General features: G+C 39.4%; 1 protein-coding gene across 2 annotated transcripts; it reads right to left on the bottom strand.

Moving 5' to 3' along the window:
• Positions 1-9,359: 9,359 nt before the first annotated feature.
• On the bottom strand, positions 9,360-19,271 carry DUT (deoxyuridine triphosphatase). 2 transcript variants are annotated; one of them, XM_031043218.2, is made up of 7 exons: positions 18,945-19,271; positions 18,295-18,457; positions 17,327-17,418; positions 16,198-16,242; positions 11,116-11,190; positions 10,132-10,202; positions 9,360-9,705 (listed from the first exon to the last, which is right to left on the bottom strand). In XM_031043218.2, exons 1-7 carry the CDS (start codon positions 18,949-18,951, stop codon positions 9,649-9,651), a joined length of 510 nt encoding a protein of 169 aa, XP_030899078.1. In that variant the 5' UTR covers positions 18,952-19,271; the 3' UTR covers positions 9,360-9,648. The 2 variants fall into 2 exon arrangements, with proteins under 2 accessions (XP_030899078.1, XP_005142568.3); XM_005142511.3 differs by lacking the exon at positions 18,945-19,271 and adding an exon at positions 18,777-18,846.

Below are 19,271 nucleotides of genomic sequence, written 5' to 3' on the forward strand. Positions count from 1 at the left end.
AATACCCAACATGTCTTTCTTAGCAGTTGGATGTCACTTTCTTTTGTTTAGCTTTGCACAGCACTCTGTGTAATGTAGGAATATAATAAAGCTTTGCCAGCAACAGCACCAGACTTTCTGAACATGCACAGGCCAGTGAGACAATATAATGTACTGTATCATAAGGCAGCAGTAGAAGAGGAAACCTAATAGACCTGATGGAGGTGTAACAAAAGGGTTTTCCTTAGGCTATTGGCATATGCTTTATAGCGCTAAATCAGGAATTTTGCTCTTAGGCATTAGAATTAAAATTAGACATATTTTGTAAGCATTCTTCCTTTGCACCAGTTAAATAGACCTTAAATTATTTCTCTACTGTTCATTAGAAGTAAGCAGGTTTCACATGAATCTTCCAACCTCCTATTTAAACACTCCTACCATTGCCTGCTAGCTGATGGTACACCTGGAAAACGAAAGTTTGGCAAACCAGAAGGCAGAGATCAATGAGCAAAGGCATGAGGGAAAAACATCTTATCCAGGGAGACCCTAAGGGATCATATGGTATGAATTAAGCCTTGGCTTTCTCCACATCTATTCTATTTGTACAGTAATAAACCCCAGTATCATTCCTAACCTGGGTTAGTACCAACAACACAGTGTCATGTTTAACAATCCTACCACAGCCAGATAGCCATGATGTCAATGTTGTATTGTTTTTTGCTAATTTGTGGCTCTAGAGGCACGCAGTGCTCTCCAACAGCTCCAGTATATCGGAAGCTGGAAGAGTAACCAATTTGCTGGGCAGATGTGGCTGCATGCTGTGTTACCAGGGTATGTTGTTGCGCACCAGCCCAACACTGAGAGAAAGTTGACTCTTCCAGACAACCATGGCTGTGGCTTTGCATGAATTTCTTCCACCTGAATGCCAGCTTAAACAGAGTCTACCCCTCTCCCCATCCAACTGTTCTATTGCTTTGGCAGCTACCCAAAATTTCTTGGAATAATTGCAAATGAGTGATAATTTTTCATTTAGCTTGTATGCAATCCTGGCATCAGTGATCACTTGCATGTTTTAATATATACATAGCCATGCCCTCAACACATGTTCTGAACATTTGAATAACAAACTTCAGGAGTAGGGGGACAGAGGTGGAGTCCAATTTGTTATTATTGTTATTAGTGTAGGTTCTTACAGTTTTAAAATCAACTTAATTAACAGAAAACAATGATGTAAAAATAAATAGGCAGATCCTGTTGGCAAACAGGTGCCCAGGATCAGACAGGACTGAAAAACCCAGAATCCTGTAGACTACTCTGAAGTGCCTGAGCTGTGTTTTTCTGCTCAGTCTAGGCTGTCCCAAAAATGCTAAGCATCTTGAAGGTTGTCCAAATAAAAAGTAACTGCAAACAGGGGCTACTTCTCCCACACAGCAGACTACCAGCCTGCTCAAGATACAATGGTGAAAGCTTGCCTCTTTGGACTATTAGTCAGGCTTATTCAGCTGGCATTTGGGAAAGTTATGAATAGCAGTCTGGAGGCTCTGTGCAGGTGACCTGCGGTGGGACACAATATATGTCATGCTTCCAGAAATATGAAGCCCTTTTAAAGCTGCTCTTAAAGCCCCTCTCAGCTAGAAACTGGTATCAAGATGTACAGTGATGCACTTAGGTGATGAATTATGTTCTGATAAAAATACCTGTACCTAGCTGCCACCCTGATGCAGCAGTTTGGCTTTTCATTTGGTAGCAGTCTTCCAGGCAGTGAGGTTTATCCCATTTTTTCCTGGATAACTTTTAATATTGACCATCTCAATTAAACTAATAAGAAAAAAACCCCCACCCTAAATCCCTCAAAAAACCTGAAAACCCACAAACCACCAAATCAACCAAAAAACCCCACCCCAAACAAAAGAAACCCTCACCAAGATGATGAAATGTGAGCTCAGTCCATTCTGACTCAGCTGTCTCCTCTTCAAATCCAGGGAGGGCAATGAGTTTTCTCTGTTGCTGGATCCGTGATTTTCTGGCATTGTCACAGCTCCTTTTTCAGTTTTCTCACAATGCTAATGCCTTAATGCAAGTTAAGAAAGGTAAGAACAGGACTGACACAACATACCTTTTCCCCTAACAAGAACCTCCTCTTTTTCTTTAAGATTACTGCCAGCCTATGTATTGCTATGATAGAGTGTCATAGGACAGAAAAATCATTCTTGCAGAATTTAAGTGGCTTGACTTACCTGTGCTGCTGACAGTTCGGCTTGCTGCCAGCAGTAACTTCTACATAGAAGCACAGGAAAGTGAGAATCATGTTTTGCGTTTGCTGCCGTGAAAACCTGACAAGTGGCATCCCTTGGTGTGTTACTGCATCCTAAGGAAGGGTACCTGCAATTTGGCAGTGGCCAGGGTGCAAGCTAATGACAGCAAGAAGGTTGTGGTCAGGACTGAAGTGTATTAACAAGGCAGCACTGGATACTATACCCTGCCATGCTTGCTAGACATGGCACAATTAGCTTGGCTGCAAAGGAAAAGGCAAATTTTCTTCCAACTAGGACACATAGTTATTTTGTCTTGGACACTTAGAGACAACCTTTCAGACTAGGAATCCATCAACCACAAAATACTCATGTTAAAAGAATGTGGCTGAAGGTACTACATTCATGACTGTTCATTTTTTTACTTTTTCCTTTTACAAAACAAAAGGAAATGGCTTTGCTGTAATCAATAGTAGTCAAAAGATAACTTGCTTCAGTTCGAGGATATCAGCTTTAAATGTTAAGGCTACAAGCAATATGAATTGATATAAACCTCATATTTCTGTTACAAAATCTGCTACACAAATGTTCAGTAAAAAGCCAATGATTATTATTACATTTTTGTGACATAATGGAAGAAAAAAACCTAAAGTTTAAGGGAAATAAGTAAGTATGCCTTTGCAGCTCACATGTTTGTTCAAGCATATTTTACATATTAAAATACAGTAGTTACTTTCTGGATGAGGGTTCTCAAATCGTTAATCTGTCAGGTTTTCAGAGTTGGCAGGGTAAAAGGTTCTCTTGCTGTCTTCTAACAGAGAAAAGGGAAAGCATCACTTCAGTGGTAAGGAGCTAAAATAACTACAAAGTTAATGGAGGGAAAGTTTAGGAAAATAATTGTGCTAATTCACTTCAGCCCTAATCCTGCAACCTCTTACCATGCAATGACATTCTTTGCTCAACAGCAGACCCAGATTTACACTTTGCAGAATTACATCCATGCTGACAGAGGTTGCCAAATTGCTGTTGGTGAGGGAAGTGCCATGTGTGCCAGTTCTAGAAACCAGTAAGGCAGTACAGTCTGCCCTATATTTTCAGAGTTTTGGTACCTCACATAACTAGGTGCAAAACACTTGTATCTCTGGTTCTTTTCTTTGGAAGTGCAGTCATGTGCAATCAGGTGGAATAAGTGTGCTGATAATTTTCCTTCAGAAATTGTAATGGTTAGCGATGTGGACACTTTTCTTTTTAGGCAGAAAACCATGAGGCACTGAAGCAAGCATTCACTTTTCTTGCACTTGAGGTCACAAATTTATGCAAGTCAAAAATGTTGGGCCTGCCAAAAACATCATGCTACACTCCACCAAATAAAAGGACACTGTTATTCTTACAAGGAAAGGTTTGACAGGACAGGAAATAGGCAGGGTCATAGAAGTTTACTTAATACTGAAACTTATTTAACCATCTTTAAGCCAAAATACAATGATAGTTATTTAAATAAAAATTAGAAGCAGAGGGGGAAGACAAGAATACAAGAGTACCAGACTGTGCTATTACCAGAGTAGCAACCAATACAGACACTAGAGAACCTTAATAAAAATTCACATAATTCAGGTTACTATATGTCACCTGCCTTTACTGGGTTAACACATATTAAGTAAGTTTTAATTTATGTCCTGAACTTACAGCAAGAGGCATCTGATTTGGAGAATCCATTTCCATTTACAAAGCTATACACTACTTTCATTAAAATGCAATCCTTAAGCGACTGCATTCCACTTAAAGGACTGGCGGAAGGAGGACTAAGAAGAGAGTGAATATGAAAGATAGGAAAAATGTTGCTGTTCATTACAATTTTCCATTTTTGTTGAAGCGCAGCAGGAGAGCAAAGCCACAGGCTTCTCTGCTGCTCTTGCATGCCAGGAGGGATTATGCAAACACTGCAACCACCCAAATCTTATTTAAATTATAGTCATTGTTCCCCCTTTAATGGTTATACTTTTGCCTGCTTTCACTCAAATATTGTTGCATCTTGCTTTCTGCCAGCATAGTCCCAATGGGAGTCATCAACTCTTAATTATAGATGAACAGATCTTTTTTTAAAATACCTCTGGAAAAAAAAAGTGGAAGAGAAAGCAAACTTTAAGTGCCATCTAGTGGCTGATCTACTAAGAACATTGAATAAATCCAACAATTCTTAACATGAAAAATGGTTCATATAGTTGTAGCTGAACTAAGGAAGCAGTGCTTAAATTCACGACTGCTAAAGACCAGGTTAATAGTTTGGGAAACCAAGAAAAGGACTAAAGAGCAACGGTATCGTTACCATAATTCTTTTGCCCCTAAGTGGGGAGTTCAAACGGTAGGAATTGTACAGTGATCACCTGTTTCTTTAAGACCCTCACCAGCTTATCAGCTTCTGGCCTGCTAAGGAAATACAAGTTGTATGTATTTCAGTCTAAATCAGAAAATAGAACCTTTCAGGTCTCAAAACAGAACCCAAGCCATAGGAGTGAATCTGGAGCCAAGCATCTGAATTCATAAGTTACTTTCTCTAAATTCACCTGGGGTCGAAGGCCAGATTTTATCTCTCTCTGCTTGTAACAACTCAAATCCATTCCTAAAAGAAAGGGAGCAGATTGTCAGTTAGTAATATCCTTTTCATTTCCCTGAAGGAAAAACTATTTTCTGCTGTAGATGAGAATTCCCAACAAATTATCTTTCCACTGCAAAAGCTCCATGTTCCATTTACACAGAGGACATCCCACAAGATCATTCCGCAAGCTTTAAGTAACTTCTTCTGGGAGATGTGTCCCTTCTCCAACAGTAGCTTTGTCTGAACCTGTTCAGTGATAATGGAAAGCAGCCCAGCATAGTTATTATTGAATGTAATACTAATTTTGGTTTTTTGCAAATAGCACTATACTGTGGAGATTTACATCTCTTCAGTTTCATACCTATAGTGACACATTAGTGACGGGTTGTGGGGACAGGAATCTGTCTAGATATAACTGAGATCTATGCATGTTCATGTCTATCTTCTCAGGAGGTTGCTTGCTCAAGCATGTTCAGTTTTTCATTGAATTACAAAACTAATTTGCAACTAATTTAGGGAGAAGGATAGATCTCGGATATAGTAATGAACAAGATCCATGCATTTCCCAGGTCTCTTTTCTTTCTGCTAATATAGAGATTTTACACATTCTGTTTGAGCATCAAATGTGCTAAAAAAAAATAAAAATAAAGCTTAAAATGTACCAGAATAAAGAAGCAGAATTTAAACCTTGCTGAAGAAGTGCTGTTTTATCTTTTTTCCCTTGCTTACAGGGAGAGGGTGATTTTTATGAGTCAGAGCCAGGGATACCTTGCCAGATACCAAGATAAAATACTTTTGTAGCATAGGTAATATTAATGGAAAAAGGGAACACCAAAATAATTTCATACTAATGAAATTCTGGGACTTTCTTTTTTAAAAAAAAAAAAACCAAAAAAAAAACAAAAAAGAAGGGGCAGTATAGTTTGAACCAGAAAATAGCAAATACTGTTGTTTGAATTCTCTACTCACTGCCAGTACAAAAAGTTTCTACAGATTTCAATACAGACCCTGGTCTACAGTTGCAGGTATTGACTTAAGAACTTTCAATACATTGGTATGTAATTCTCGTTGCCTAGTTAGAAATATTTCTCTCCTTTAGATTTACTACTCTTATTGAAGCAAAACCCAAACACTAAAAGGAACTATCAGAATTTGTTACCCTAGTGCAATGGTTTGATGCACAGGGAAGAGTTCAGTGTGGAGGTGAGCTTGAAAGCATTTGTTGTGTGAGATGAAAAGGCTTTTCTAGGGTCCTACTGGCAAGAGCCTTGCAAAAATCTTAAAACTTATTTCATGGTTCTTTAGGCAAGTGTTGACGCAGGAGTCACGGACAACGTGGAGACGGTCAATGTGATCAAGTGATTGCCAAACTTTATTAGATACAGTGCTCTTCTTATACCCTTACACCCTTATGTAACAGCCTTGGATACTGAGCTCTAATTGGTTAGTCTAGAGGTTACTATCGTTTACAGAGCTAATGTTTACAACTTGTTATAATTGTGATTAAATACCTTACTCTAAAAATACAGTGGGAAACTACAACCTTGGCAGAGATCATTCTCTGCACAAAAACATGGAAAATTACAGAGGCATAACAAGACAACTGACCTTGCTTATGCCTGCCAAGAATCTTACTTTACAGCAACAAGGCTTAGGGTATCGGGATCGCTCACTACGTGGCCTTGGCTCTTTAAGAACCCCACAGGCAAGTACTGAGAAATGGTGGAATGGAACTCAACTGTACCAATTGCCAAAATAAGGGAGCTTTTTTTGGTAATGACACTTAGATAACAGTCTGTATGCTGACAACTTACAGCAGGTATGGATTTGTAAATTTATGCTTCTTCCTTGTGCATCTGAGATAGCTTCTGAAATAGTGCTTTTTCTAGCAAATACCATCCCTTCTTACATTAGAACCTGAAGTATTATTTTCAAAATGGAAACAAGATCTGTTTCCAACAGATACAACAGAGAAGTATCAACTTTTTCCTTGTACCTTGCTGTTTCAAGCAAGATCATCTTGTAATATCTTTTAAGAAAGACTTTCATCAGTGTATCCCCTGCTGGTTTTTTGCTTTGGAAATAGAGAGGGAACAAAAGAGGAGCCTAAACTTGCTCTCAACTTAGTGCAGCTAGAGAAAAACGTTTTACACAAAAGGATAACAGTTATTTTAAGGTCTTTTATCTTTTGGTAATTGAAGCTCCTTTTGGCAGCTTATAGAACAGAAGGAACTTAGTGTTAAGATCAGCTTTTCCAATTAATTTAAAACATCATTGGTAGGATGTGCTTCTTGCTTACAACAAACTTTAGTGTCTGTTGTCTTTGGAAGTCGCCCGTCGAGCCCCAGGAGGATGCGGGAGACCAGGCAGCACTTCCCAGCAAGGCAGAGGAGGACGATCCAGACTCGGGAGAAGAGAAGCTGGTAGTGGGGGAGCTGGCAAGCACGGCAGCTACATCAGCCCCAGTGACAAGTGCAGCAGCATCTGAGAGTTCTGACGGTTTTGAATGGCTTTTGGGTGCCCTTGGGACCTGCCTGCTGATTGTAATAGGGATCAGCATGGTGGCACACACACAGAGTGTGTTCTACCCACAACTATTTTGTCTGATCCCAAAAGTTAAGCAGAATCAGGTTTGGGTTTTGTCTAGGGTTAGACAAGGATATAGGAGCACCAGGAGACTGTCCCCAAGGCTGGACAGTCATGAGTGGCAGGGCATGTGGGACAGTATGGGTGAGTATCTGGTCCACTGGACCCCTCCAGTGCTTTGCAAGCATTGGAGGTGGAAGGCAGCCGTATGGAGTCCCCAGCAGTAAGCTGTAGAACTGCTGAAGGGGACGGTGAATGCTTTTAAGCCTGGTGGGCCCAGATACTTCAGGCCATCAGTCCAGAGATGCAACATAGAGATTGACTCATGATCGAGGGGTGGACTTAAGAGTGATGGTGTATTGAAAATGTGGGATCTGAGCATGACGTGAATGGTATGGAATAAGGGGTGGATAATGTCCTGGGTTCAGCAGTAGCAGTCATTTTTCTCCTTCTTGGTAGCTGGTGCAGTGCTGTGTTTTGACTTTCGGGCTGAGAATGGTTGCTGATAGCAAGCATGTTTTGAGTTACTGCCCAAATGTTTGGTTTGTCCAAGGCCTTTTCTGAGCTCATGCTCTGCCAGGGAGGAGGGAGGCTGGGAGGAATGAGAGACAGGACACCTGACCCAGGCTAGCCAAAGAGGTATTCCATACCATAGCATGTCATGCCCAGGATGTAACCGGGAGAGACCCGGAAGGGCTGGAGCTCTGGGGGAATGGAGGAGGTATCGGTCGGTGCTTGGTCAGGCAGGGTGGGGTGAGTTATGGGTCGGTGGCTGGTGAGGTGTTGTATTCTCTTGTTATTTGCTTTATCATTATTATTTGTAGTAGTAGTGGCAGTAATGATTTGTGTTATACCTTAGCTATCAAACTGTTCTTATTTCAACCTGTGGGGGCTACATTCTTTGGATTCTCCTTCCTAACTCTCCAGGAGTTGGGGGAGCAAGGGGGGGGAGCGAGTGAACGAGCTGTGCGTGGACTTGGTTTAAACCACGATACTATGTTTAAAGAAACCTCAGTTCTGCTGTATTACACTTTATTTTCCACCTTGGTGAAGTGGGGCAAAATGTATCAAAAATGCAGCATTTTGGGCATACCTCACAAGGACAGGAAGTTAATACCAATGAGATTATTAAAATCTGAGACTACTGAGGAGAAGACTGGTGTGAACAGCTTATCCTATGAAAAGGTTAAGAAACCTTTCCACTGTTGTGACCTTTCAGCTAAGGAAATCTAAATGGAGAATACAGACATACGCAGGAGAAAAAAATACATTTGAGAGCATCACAGCCTTTTCTAACCCTTTTCTCTAAAGTGGCCAAATACTCAAGATTCTTTCCTTTTGTCCTTGTGTGCATGTTCTTCCACCTGAGAGTTTGAGTCATTAAGGGATTCTTATACTTAAAGAAACAATTGGGTTCAGGACAAATTCCAAGAGAGTTCTATGTTAAGTGGTCAAAATAGAACTGAAAAAATCAGTTTGTGTACTGCTTCAGTAATTCAGAATCTTTCTTCCATATAGTAACTTACTAATGAATTTGTCAACACGTACTTCAACAGCATATTTCATAGCATTTGTTTACTATATGTAAGTTATTTCCAGATGACTGGTGTTACTTAGCTCAATCACTATCATGATTTTTTAATAGAGAGCTGAAAAAACAGCTGTTTGAGTATCAGCAAAGGATCAAAGACAGAATTTTGGGTTTGAACAGAAACACAAGTATTTCCATACGCTGTAAAAGATGCAATATTAAAGATCTTTGCCTTATTCTGATTTAGGGGTCAGAGGGGGAAGTCATATTGATACCTGCATTATCACTGATTTGGTAAGAAATAAGCCCTCAGCATGAATACTGAGCTACGCAAAGACAGCTTTTAGAAGACTAACACAAACTAGCACAGGAACAATCAGCCATTTTAATTTAGGTGTAAAATAAAATAAAATAATTAATTTATTTTTAAGTTTATTAGAGCATAATCAGAACATAAGCAATGAGTCCTTATTACCAAGGACTGTACATCTAAAAAGCAAAAATAATATATCAACTAATCAATCAAATTAGTCATGCACATTTACCCATAATGCAGATGAATTCACTACCTGTAAAAAAGGACAGAACAAATATAGAGAAGTCTGAATGAAACTTTTTTTACATGTACACCAAAATCCCACTTCTGTTTCAAATGAAAATTTAGAAATAACTTAAAAAAATTAGAATATGTATTCAAATAATTTTCAGTTCTTTCCAGTAGAACCAAAGCCACCTTCACCACGTTCGGTGTCATCCAGAGCCTGAAAGACATCAATTACGGTAAGTTGGTTTAGTGTCTTAACTTCCCTTTTGTTTCTACACAACAGATAACGTCTATCATACAAGAAAACACGTTTACTCATATCAATAGGTATAATTGAGAAATCAAACCAAAAAATGTTGTTAAAGACTTCAGAATACCTTTTGTACAAATTTAAACAAATCCTACATTGAGAGACAATTTTTTATAGGGTATACTGAGTGTTTCTCAAGTACCTGTTAACTGAAAACTACAGGGAAAAAAAATTCAATATAAATGTATGCAAAGCAACAAGACTTTTATTCAAGTAGCAGTACTACTACGCAGTTTTAAAGCAAAATATTTAGGCATAAATCTCAGCTTCTATAGAACTATCTACAACTATTAATTACTGAAAATTCAGAAATATTTTCTTTTGGCAACTTACTTGAACTTCTTCTAGCTCAGGATAGTAAATGCGTTCACAGATGAGCTGCGCAATCCTATCCCCTTTTTTGACTGCAATGAAATTAAAATATTATTAGTTGCTTCAAAAAAGTAAACCAGCAATAAAAAGTTTAGACAATCCTCTTTTGAGAGTATCAGAATGTACTAAAATACAAACACTTATTTGAAGCATAAGCAGAAATTAATAGTGACAGAAGAATACAGGATAAGATAAACTTGTTTTTAGGTCCTTTTAAGGTGAAGTTTCAGGAGCAGTACCAGCTCAAGGCATTCCCCCTCATTCCTGCTGGCACCCATACTGTGGTATATTAAGTGTCATTATGCATAAATACTGCAGAGATGAAGAGAGCTCTATGTATGATGTAACTCCTTGTGTGAACTAGTCCCAGGAACTGGTTTCTATGGAGGAAAAAGTCCCAAACTGATAGAAGGAAAACAAATTTTCTGATTAGCAAACTGATTCACAGAACTGCCAGAAGCAGCTTGTGCTGTGAAGTGACAAAAATGGCTGCAAAACCACTGGCCCTGAGGCTTCAAACTGTTTGCAGAGAGATAGAATGATTACGGGAAAAATCATACTTTTATTATTCATGTTTCCAAGGATCCTGAGAAGTTTTTATCTCACATACTTATCAGCTAAATGTTTGGTGGTTTTTTTTTGTGGAGCAAGAAAGCAGCTTAATAGAAAGTTGCACTTCACTACAGCTCATGAATCTGAAGCTTAGCTAAGTTCAGTCGGTTTGGTGTGGTGGTGATGGTACGTTTTGGGGTTCTTTTGGGTGGTTTGGGGAATCATTTTTTTTCTTTCCTTGATAGGACATTCTTAAGTTTCTATGGTTTTATTATCTGTAAGAAGAAAATTGTTCTCAGCTAGCTGTAACTCTTCAGAGACTTTTAAAGAAAAAATATTTTCTCATTTCCAGCCAGATGGCTGAAAACAGGCTCTGCCAAGCTTAACACTTACCTTCAAAAGTCTCCTTGCCAAAGTTGAAGAGTACCACACCAACGTTTCCCCTGTAATCCTCATCAATAACACCAGCTGTCATAAAGAAATCAGATTGGATAACCAATTAATAAATGTCTTTAGTATAATAGGTAAGTAGATCAGATAAGGCTTAGATTAGCAGATGATTGCAGTACCTCCTATTGAGCTCCTCTGCACTGCTCATGCACAATTAAACAATACATATGAAAAAACTGAAATATCTAGAAATGCTAATCAGTCTTGCAAAAAGAACTGAAAAAACACAATCACATATCAAAAAGTGCTTTACTAGTGTACTACTAATTTTAGTTGTAATACACTATCTGAAATCAAGACAGCTGGACCAAATTCAAGCTCAATTTGTTCTGCTAACTTCAGCTTTTTGCATGTCAAGCAGAAATCTGTTTTTAAACTCTAACATTTTATTTGAGAGCTATCGATTTGTGCAGATCCAAATCCTGGACCTCAGGCAGGGTAAGAGAACAAAAGCTTTAGGAATTGTTATTCAGCTACATTCAAGTATAAATACTTTGAAAAAAAGCTTGCTCTTATATTTTATTTAATTATTAATACATAATTCAGAATATTATCTATGAATACACATTAAAATAATCATATTCTGCTTCTTTGGAGTTTTTCTCCAGATACAGGAAGTATATCTGCAGTAGGAAAACTGGAGTTCAGGCCTCCTTGCAGACTAAAGTATGTATTTTGAAGTCTCCTTGCAGTAATAATTCATATTCTACAATTACATGTCATTCCAAGAATCCCAGACTATCACACAAAGTACTACCTTTAGAGATTATGAACCCCAGAGGAAATCGTAGCATGACTATAGCCTGAAGTTTTAATGTTTTACCACAACATTTTTTTTCTCCAGCTGTGTGACAATATTGCAGTACATATGGTCCACAGTTACTGTACAATGTCTGCACTAATTCTAGTGTGGAAAAAGGTATTTACGCAACTCTTTCTCTTGCAATGTTATAGTTTAATCCAATCACATTTCTGAACAGCTTCCTAATTAAGGTGCTAGTAATACTGGGAGTATCCAGAGTTCTGAAAATTCAGAAAAAAACCCCAGTTTTCCAGTTAACTTGCAGGTATTTAACTGCATGCTATTGCTTGAAGGGACCCTAACTACAGAGCACTGTCAGTAGTAACAGTACACAATACATAGGGGTTGGTGTGCCTAGAAGTTTAAAAAAAAAAAAAAAAAAATTACTGAATGTAACATTCAGTTCAGTTGATTCAGAGCTTGATGTACAGAACATACACGCACAGGTCTCGTGCTGTTCATTTGGTTTAGGTTAGACCAGCCTTCAGAAAGTCAACTATGCCATCAGTTAAATTGAGGATCACAGGACACCACTTTCACTGGTGATCACAGATTCCTTGCACAATTTCTACCACAGTTCAGTATTGCAAATGAATACTTAAAGTATTAAAAATAAAATCCTATGGGCAAGTGTATAAGCAAAAAAGGCTGAACTATAAAATAATATCAAAATTTTGCTTTTTTATTTCTAGGGAAGTACTTATTCCTTCCTCCTTTTTAACATATCAGAAAACTTACACCTTTACATTAATTGCTAAACCAGAGGTGACACAATGTGTTTGTTAAAGACTGCTACACAGATGATTTGCTTTGTTTTATACAACAGTAGACACTGAATCCATGCTACACGGATGCATTACAAAGAGAGAATCATTGAACTTGTAATAGCAGCATAGATAATTTTATGCATCATTCAAATTCTGAATTCAGTTTCCTGTTAATTTGGTGTATTTGTTCATATGAGGCAATCAGCTGGAGAACTGAAAGCCAGAATTCAGATTTGGCACATAAAAAATTAAGTACATATGCTCATAAATGCATTTAAAAAAGATCATTAGCTCTTTGGTTTGTCAAATTATGAACTTAACCATTCTCAACTGTTTCTCTACAGCTAAGACAACATTTTCCTAGATCATAAGATGGGATATATATTGCTATGCATTAGAGATTGATAATGGAATTTGCTAATTTAAAATAACTATGGACAGCTTTATTTTTTTATAAGACAGTATTCTACTCTAAGACAATACTCAAAACTGATTAGATTAACAGTTCTATTTAAACAGAAATTATGATTTTATATGTAAAAAATGTACCAATTAAAGATGTATGGTTAGAAGAAAGGCTTGCATGTCAGTTGTTCTGGAATTATCTGAGGAAAAACTATAAAACAGAACTGGGGCTACTTGAAATCATTCTAAATTAGCTTTTCTGCCTTCATGTCTCTGACAGAAAGCAAGTTTATTTCTACATAATGACAAAAATTGCACTTGATGTATTGTTTAGTGCTCAACCACTAATGAAGCTTTTTGATCTACCAGATGTTGCTGCTATTTTCTGGGAGAGAAAATGCAGTAGTATCTGAAACTTACCTTCTATTGGAGTAACTGAAGCTTAACAGCACATTAGTCCTTCTACCCTTTGTTAAAACCCCAGACCTTTTCGGTTGGTTGGTTTTGGTTGGTTGGTTTTTTGTTGGGTTTTTTTTTTTTTTCCCCTGGAAAGGAGTGTTGCGACTGATCTATACTGATTTACAATAAATCTAGTCAGATGCTTCCTTGACCTTTAAACAATAGCATTAGCACAATCTCAGCTTTATGTATAGACACTAATTTTACAAGTATTGTTGAAAAAGCTGTCATCAAGAGACAGCTCTATAAACAGACACCAAATTTGTTTGATCACCTATTTGCCTGCTGCTAGAGACTGGCTTTCTAGGACCTGAAAACTATCAGATAAATAAAGATGGAAAAGACAGATGAATATTTCTGTGGCTGAACTGAAAGCCATACTGAAAATTTAAAGTCACTTGTATTATTTGCTAGAGGGGGAAAAAAGGCTCTCACTACAACTCTCTAATTTTCTAAGTTTAATTATGAAGTAAACATCTTGCAATGGTTCTATGGATTGTTTTGGATGTATTTTATAGCAGACAGGAATTGCACTTTCTGCACACTTCTGAGGATGAAATATGTCCATAGGATGCAGAGAGGAAAAGCAGGCTTCTTCCTTAAAAGCAAAGCTGATAAAAACAGAACTTTTAACAATTAGAGTTGAATTTATGTATTAAGAAAATAACATTTAAAAAGATGCATTGTGGCCAAAACAATAAGTCTCATGCTGTGCCGAGTGACTGGTGTTTGATATGGTGTCAAAGCCATGATAATTTCAAACTCCATTAAAGGCACAGCTAGTTAAAATTTTCTCTTTAAATGTATTATACCTCCACTGACGCAGTCTTACCAAGTTTAACCACCATGTGGACTTTGAGTTCAAATTTCACTATTTTTATTAAAGAAAGAAGAAAATATGACCTAGGAAGACTTGATGAGTTTTCCTTCTGTATAGGGTCACAGACTCACTCTATGTAACTGAGTTTACATATTAACATCCTTGGCATCATGTTATTCTGGAACAGCAAGTTGCAATAAATATATACATTGCTGACAACTAAGACACTAGGTGTATTGGGTGGAAATAATCTAAATAATTTTTGGAAAACATCATGCATTAGAAATGACAGTCTGACATTCTGTTTTATCCTGTCAGAGGTTTGGCATATTACTTGCTGGGAAAGAATCCTCACCTAGCAGATGTGAATTCTGAATATATTCTTGCATGATCCCAAATGTTCTCCTTGATCCTTAGGTCTTCTGGCAGTGTATTTCTAGTTAGACGGGTAATGCCCTCATTGTGACAAAAATACTTCTGCAGGGTAAGTAAAATGCTTTTCTTGTCAACTTCCATTATAACTCAAATTATAATGTGCTTAGAAAAAAATACATTCTCTTAGCCACTCAGGACTTCTGAAGATATCCATTAGATGCATCTTCTTTACATCATCACATCAGAAATGTAGTTTTGAGTTCTTCTCCTATGCTATTGTCAGAAAAATTCATTGCTTAGGGGTTTAGGTGGCAGAACACATTTTATTTAACTTGGAACTCTATTCTTGTATAATTGGAACCACGTAACATGCATTTAGTGCTAGCTAAATTGCTGTGGTTACATCTGTGCTCAGAATAACTCTACAGTCATTTTAGTGGTGACAACTTCTGTGCAATGTAAATGCCATTTTATAATACAACAGTTAAACAGAATCTGCCTGTGCTCTGATCAGCCCCACTGCAAAAGTGGAATAGAACTTTCAACATCATTTACTTCATGTTGCAGTTATATGGCAAAAGCACAGTGAGACTTTCATGAAGGCCTTACAGATACACCTGTAACAATTGCTTTTGAGGATATCTGTGAATTTCTAAACAAGACTAATGAGAAGCTCAAAATATTTTAAAGAAACACCCTGTTGTGCAAAACAAAGCTGTTGGTAGTACTGAACAAACCACCCCAAACAGTAAAGACTTGTAAAAGCGGGATTTTAATTTTGTTCTGCTTCAAAACCATTTCAATTTTTAAGTCAATTAATGTAAAAGTTTAAATTTTATTTGCTTTAAGTAATTTGTTACATTTTCATCAGTAAGAGTAAACTAAATCTCTTTTCATCCTAATAATCAATTATACCCACAGTTATGGTGTATTCCAGTGCCATCTTCATTCCTTTTGAATATCATTACTATTCTTTGTGTAAAAGAATATCTATGTTCTATTGACTTAATTCATTCAGATTACACACTAGACTGAAAAGAATCACACTCTTAGTCAAAATGGAGAAAGAATGTAAAAAGTCATCTTTAAAACCTAAATCAAAAAGTAACCAGGCATTGCCTTCAAAACTACAATACTGTTTTTGGTTTTGGTCTGGTGGGTTTTTGTTTCGGTTTTTTTTTGGGGGTGTCTTATTTTGGGTTGGTGGGTTGTTTTTTCTTCTTTTTTGAAGAGTAGTATTTTTCTAATTCAGCAGGTCTTAAAATAATTACCATGCAGTGACTCCATGAGGTATTACCCACTTACCTCGTTTTGCCAAACCACCATTGCAATGTGAAATTAAGGCACTTATGCAATCAAGATTTACAAAGTCTTAGTGAAAAGAACAAAAATCTTACCACCAACATCTATGAAGTGCTTTGCAGCTAAACCAGAACGTGGTGCTAGAAAACAAGAATTGTTCTGTAAGTACAATAACTTATTTCTTTTAGAACTCTTACCCAGTACTTATAGGTTATATAGTTTGTTTACACTGTCATGGCAGCAAGAACTGTTTCCACAGACTTTCTAAAATAAACATGATTTTACAGGAACTATTGTGTTAATGTACATATTAAACAAAATGACAACTGCTACAGGCTACAACAAACATGCAATCTATCTTTAAGTGATATAAGCATATCTTTGTTTAGACCACCATGTGCACAGTAGGTTTCTCCAAGGCAGGCAGCTGCAGCAGACAACAACTGGCTAATCTTGGTTTATTTTTGGCAGTACCATTGTTTTGGCATAATCTCAAAAGATTATTAGGTCAATCCATTCAAGCGATGATGGAAAACAGTATTTGGCAAGCATTTTTACTAAGAAATAGACACAAATTATGTACAGGCCTTTATTTTTATTATTACTTAACCTACTTTGAGGTGCTAAAACTCACCTTTCTTCAAATTTTTCTTTGGGATTATACACATGCATTTTCCTTTCATATGAAAGGACATAAAAATTCTGATCATATTCTTCCATTGGAGCATTGCATTTTTTTTCTTTTTTAAGTTAAGAATTTATACATAATTCAGAAAAGGAATGCACAAAACTAACATAACTAACACAATATCTTGCCAGGTTCTCTCGAGTATGTCACAAAAAGTAGTCAAATTCTACTATACTAGTACTCTCACTTCAGGATTAATTTTTAAACACTCAGGCATGTGTTTTCTGCATGTCCATTACCTGTTGGTCTTTGTGATTTGAATTCTGAAACTGCAGAGAAATCATGGACTACTGAATATCCTATTAAGTTGTATGTAGATTATGATTTTTGGTAGTGATTTGTCATTTGACATACAAACCTCAAGTGTATTTGACAGTAAATGTCTGTTACAAAGCTTAATAATACATCATGCAGCCTGTGAGTCTTTTTTTTTGTGCAAACTAATTCTGAAAGTTTTAGGCAGAATCAAAAGGAGAGGATGGTGTCAAACCAGTGCTACAATGACTCTGCAGCCATTGTATAGCCTGTTTACTTACCTACTCGGCCATAGCATCCAGAAGGAAGTGCAACTTGAATGTCTGTTTTCACTACAGCCTTTCCCATGGGTGGTATCTCACAGTCATAAGCACTATATTAAAGAAACACAAACTAGTTTATACAGAGAGTATTCTGAAAATTTTCTCTGTAACTGAAATGTTTCCTTATGAAATGGACTTTTTCCAGGTGTATAGTGCATCACTGGAACAAGGGAAAAAAAACAACTGTAAAGGCAAAAATACTAGTGTCAAGTGTGGTGCAGCAAAGCTTAAGGAAGTAAGTTGGGCAAAGGAAGAAAAGGGCTGATTATTTTAATACCATAAAAGGGAAGGTAGAAATGGTCACAGTGAAGTTCGGATATAGTGATTGTACCTGATCACAGAAGCCTATGCAAACAACCACATACCTAGCTGCAAATATTACTGACCAATGGTTATTTTAGGTTCAAGCAAACCCAATCTTAAGCCTGTACACAGCAACCCACGCAGTTACCAGCATTATCAAACTGCCACAACGTTCTTTAGCAGGTGGCACCCAACAGCCATGAGGAAAGCAGAAAAGCATAAGCGCTGGGAGGGAGGGCCACATGCAGTACCCAGGAAGGCACTAATTAATGTTGATGCCAACAGCAACTCAGGCTGATGTGTCAAGCCTGACTTTTAGCCAGTGGCTACATCACTACCTGATGAACTCGGTGCTGCAGCATGACTGGACCACAGGTCTGGAAACCAAGGGAGAGGGATGGAGAAGCAAGGAGTTAATGAATAGGCCAACTCTGGGCTCCTCTTCACAGAGCCCGCCAGCTTCTCGGGAGGCTCTGCTCAGCATGAGGACGCTCAGAAGCCGGAGCATCCAGTCACGGGGGCTCTCTAAGCGGGGTGGCAGCGCATGTCCCCAGGAGGAAGCGGACAGGGCCGGGACGGGCCAGAGCGTACCGTGGACCCCTCCCCGCGCCGGGTATCCTCACCTGTACAGATCGTAGCCCGCAGCCCGAGCAGAACCCTTGGAGGGGGAGAAGGCGTTCTCAGACAGCTTAGTGAAGCGGAGCCGTGCGGTGGGCTCCCTGGGCACCGAGCCCTTCTGCCTCTTGCTTGGGGATGGCTGCAGCACGGCCTCGGAGGAGGGCATCGCTGGTAGGGACGGGAAGGCAATGGACCCTCCGTGAGGAAAAAGCCCGCGAAAAAGCGGCGCAGCCCACTGAAGGCGGAAGCAGAGGGGGAAACCGCTTCCTCCCCCTCGCCACCCCTCGCCGGTGAGAATGGCCTCGCCCGGCTCCTCCTCAGCGCCCAAACCCTCTCTCCCTGAGGTGTCGCCGAAGGCACCGGTCCCTCCCTATGGAAGCAGGGGAACTCGCGGTCTCGGCGACTCGCGGCCAGTCCTGGTCGCGGCTGGGCCGCAGTGTCCCCGGGCAGCCTGTGCCACCCCCCACTGCTCCCGTTGTTCCCTTACTGCTCCCGCGGAGCCGCGATAACAGCTTCATGCTCCGGGCCAGCATAACGCCGCGCCGTGAGGGGCCGTGCCGCTGTCTGCCGCCAGGTGCTCCCCGCGGCGGTCCGGCGGTAACAGGCTTGCGGTGGCGCAGCCTTCTCCCGGCTTCCCCCCCGGCCTGGGCTCTACCTGTCATGCGGAGCGATGCAGTCCCTCCGCCAGTGTCCCGGCCCCGCTGGCCTCCGCGGGATAAGTCGGTGTTTGTCCTGCGGGCGGACCCCGCCGGGCGTTCTGCGTTGTAGGGGGACGCAATTGAGGCTGCACGGCGGGCGGGGCCCAGGCCCGTTGCGGGAGCGTGGTCGTGCCACCGTGCTGCGGTGCCGGGGAGAAGCGCGGAGGCGCTTTCTGTGTGTCCGGGGCTGTTACAGCCCCCTCGGAGCTGCCGCGTCCCCCAGCCCCGTTTTCGATCCGCACAGCAGGCGTGTGTGGCGTTTGGCAGTGCAGCCCTGCGTTCCT

This window comes from Melopsittacus undulatus, chromosome 9, assembly GCF_012275295.1.
Source record: "Melopsittacus undulatus isolate bMelUnd1 chromosome 9, bMelUnd1.mat.Z, whole genome shotgun sequence".
Classification (NCBI taxonomy): domain Eukaryota; kingdom Metazoa; phylum Chordata; class Aves; order Psittaciformes; family Psittaculidae; genus Melopsittacus; species Melopsittacus undulatus.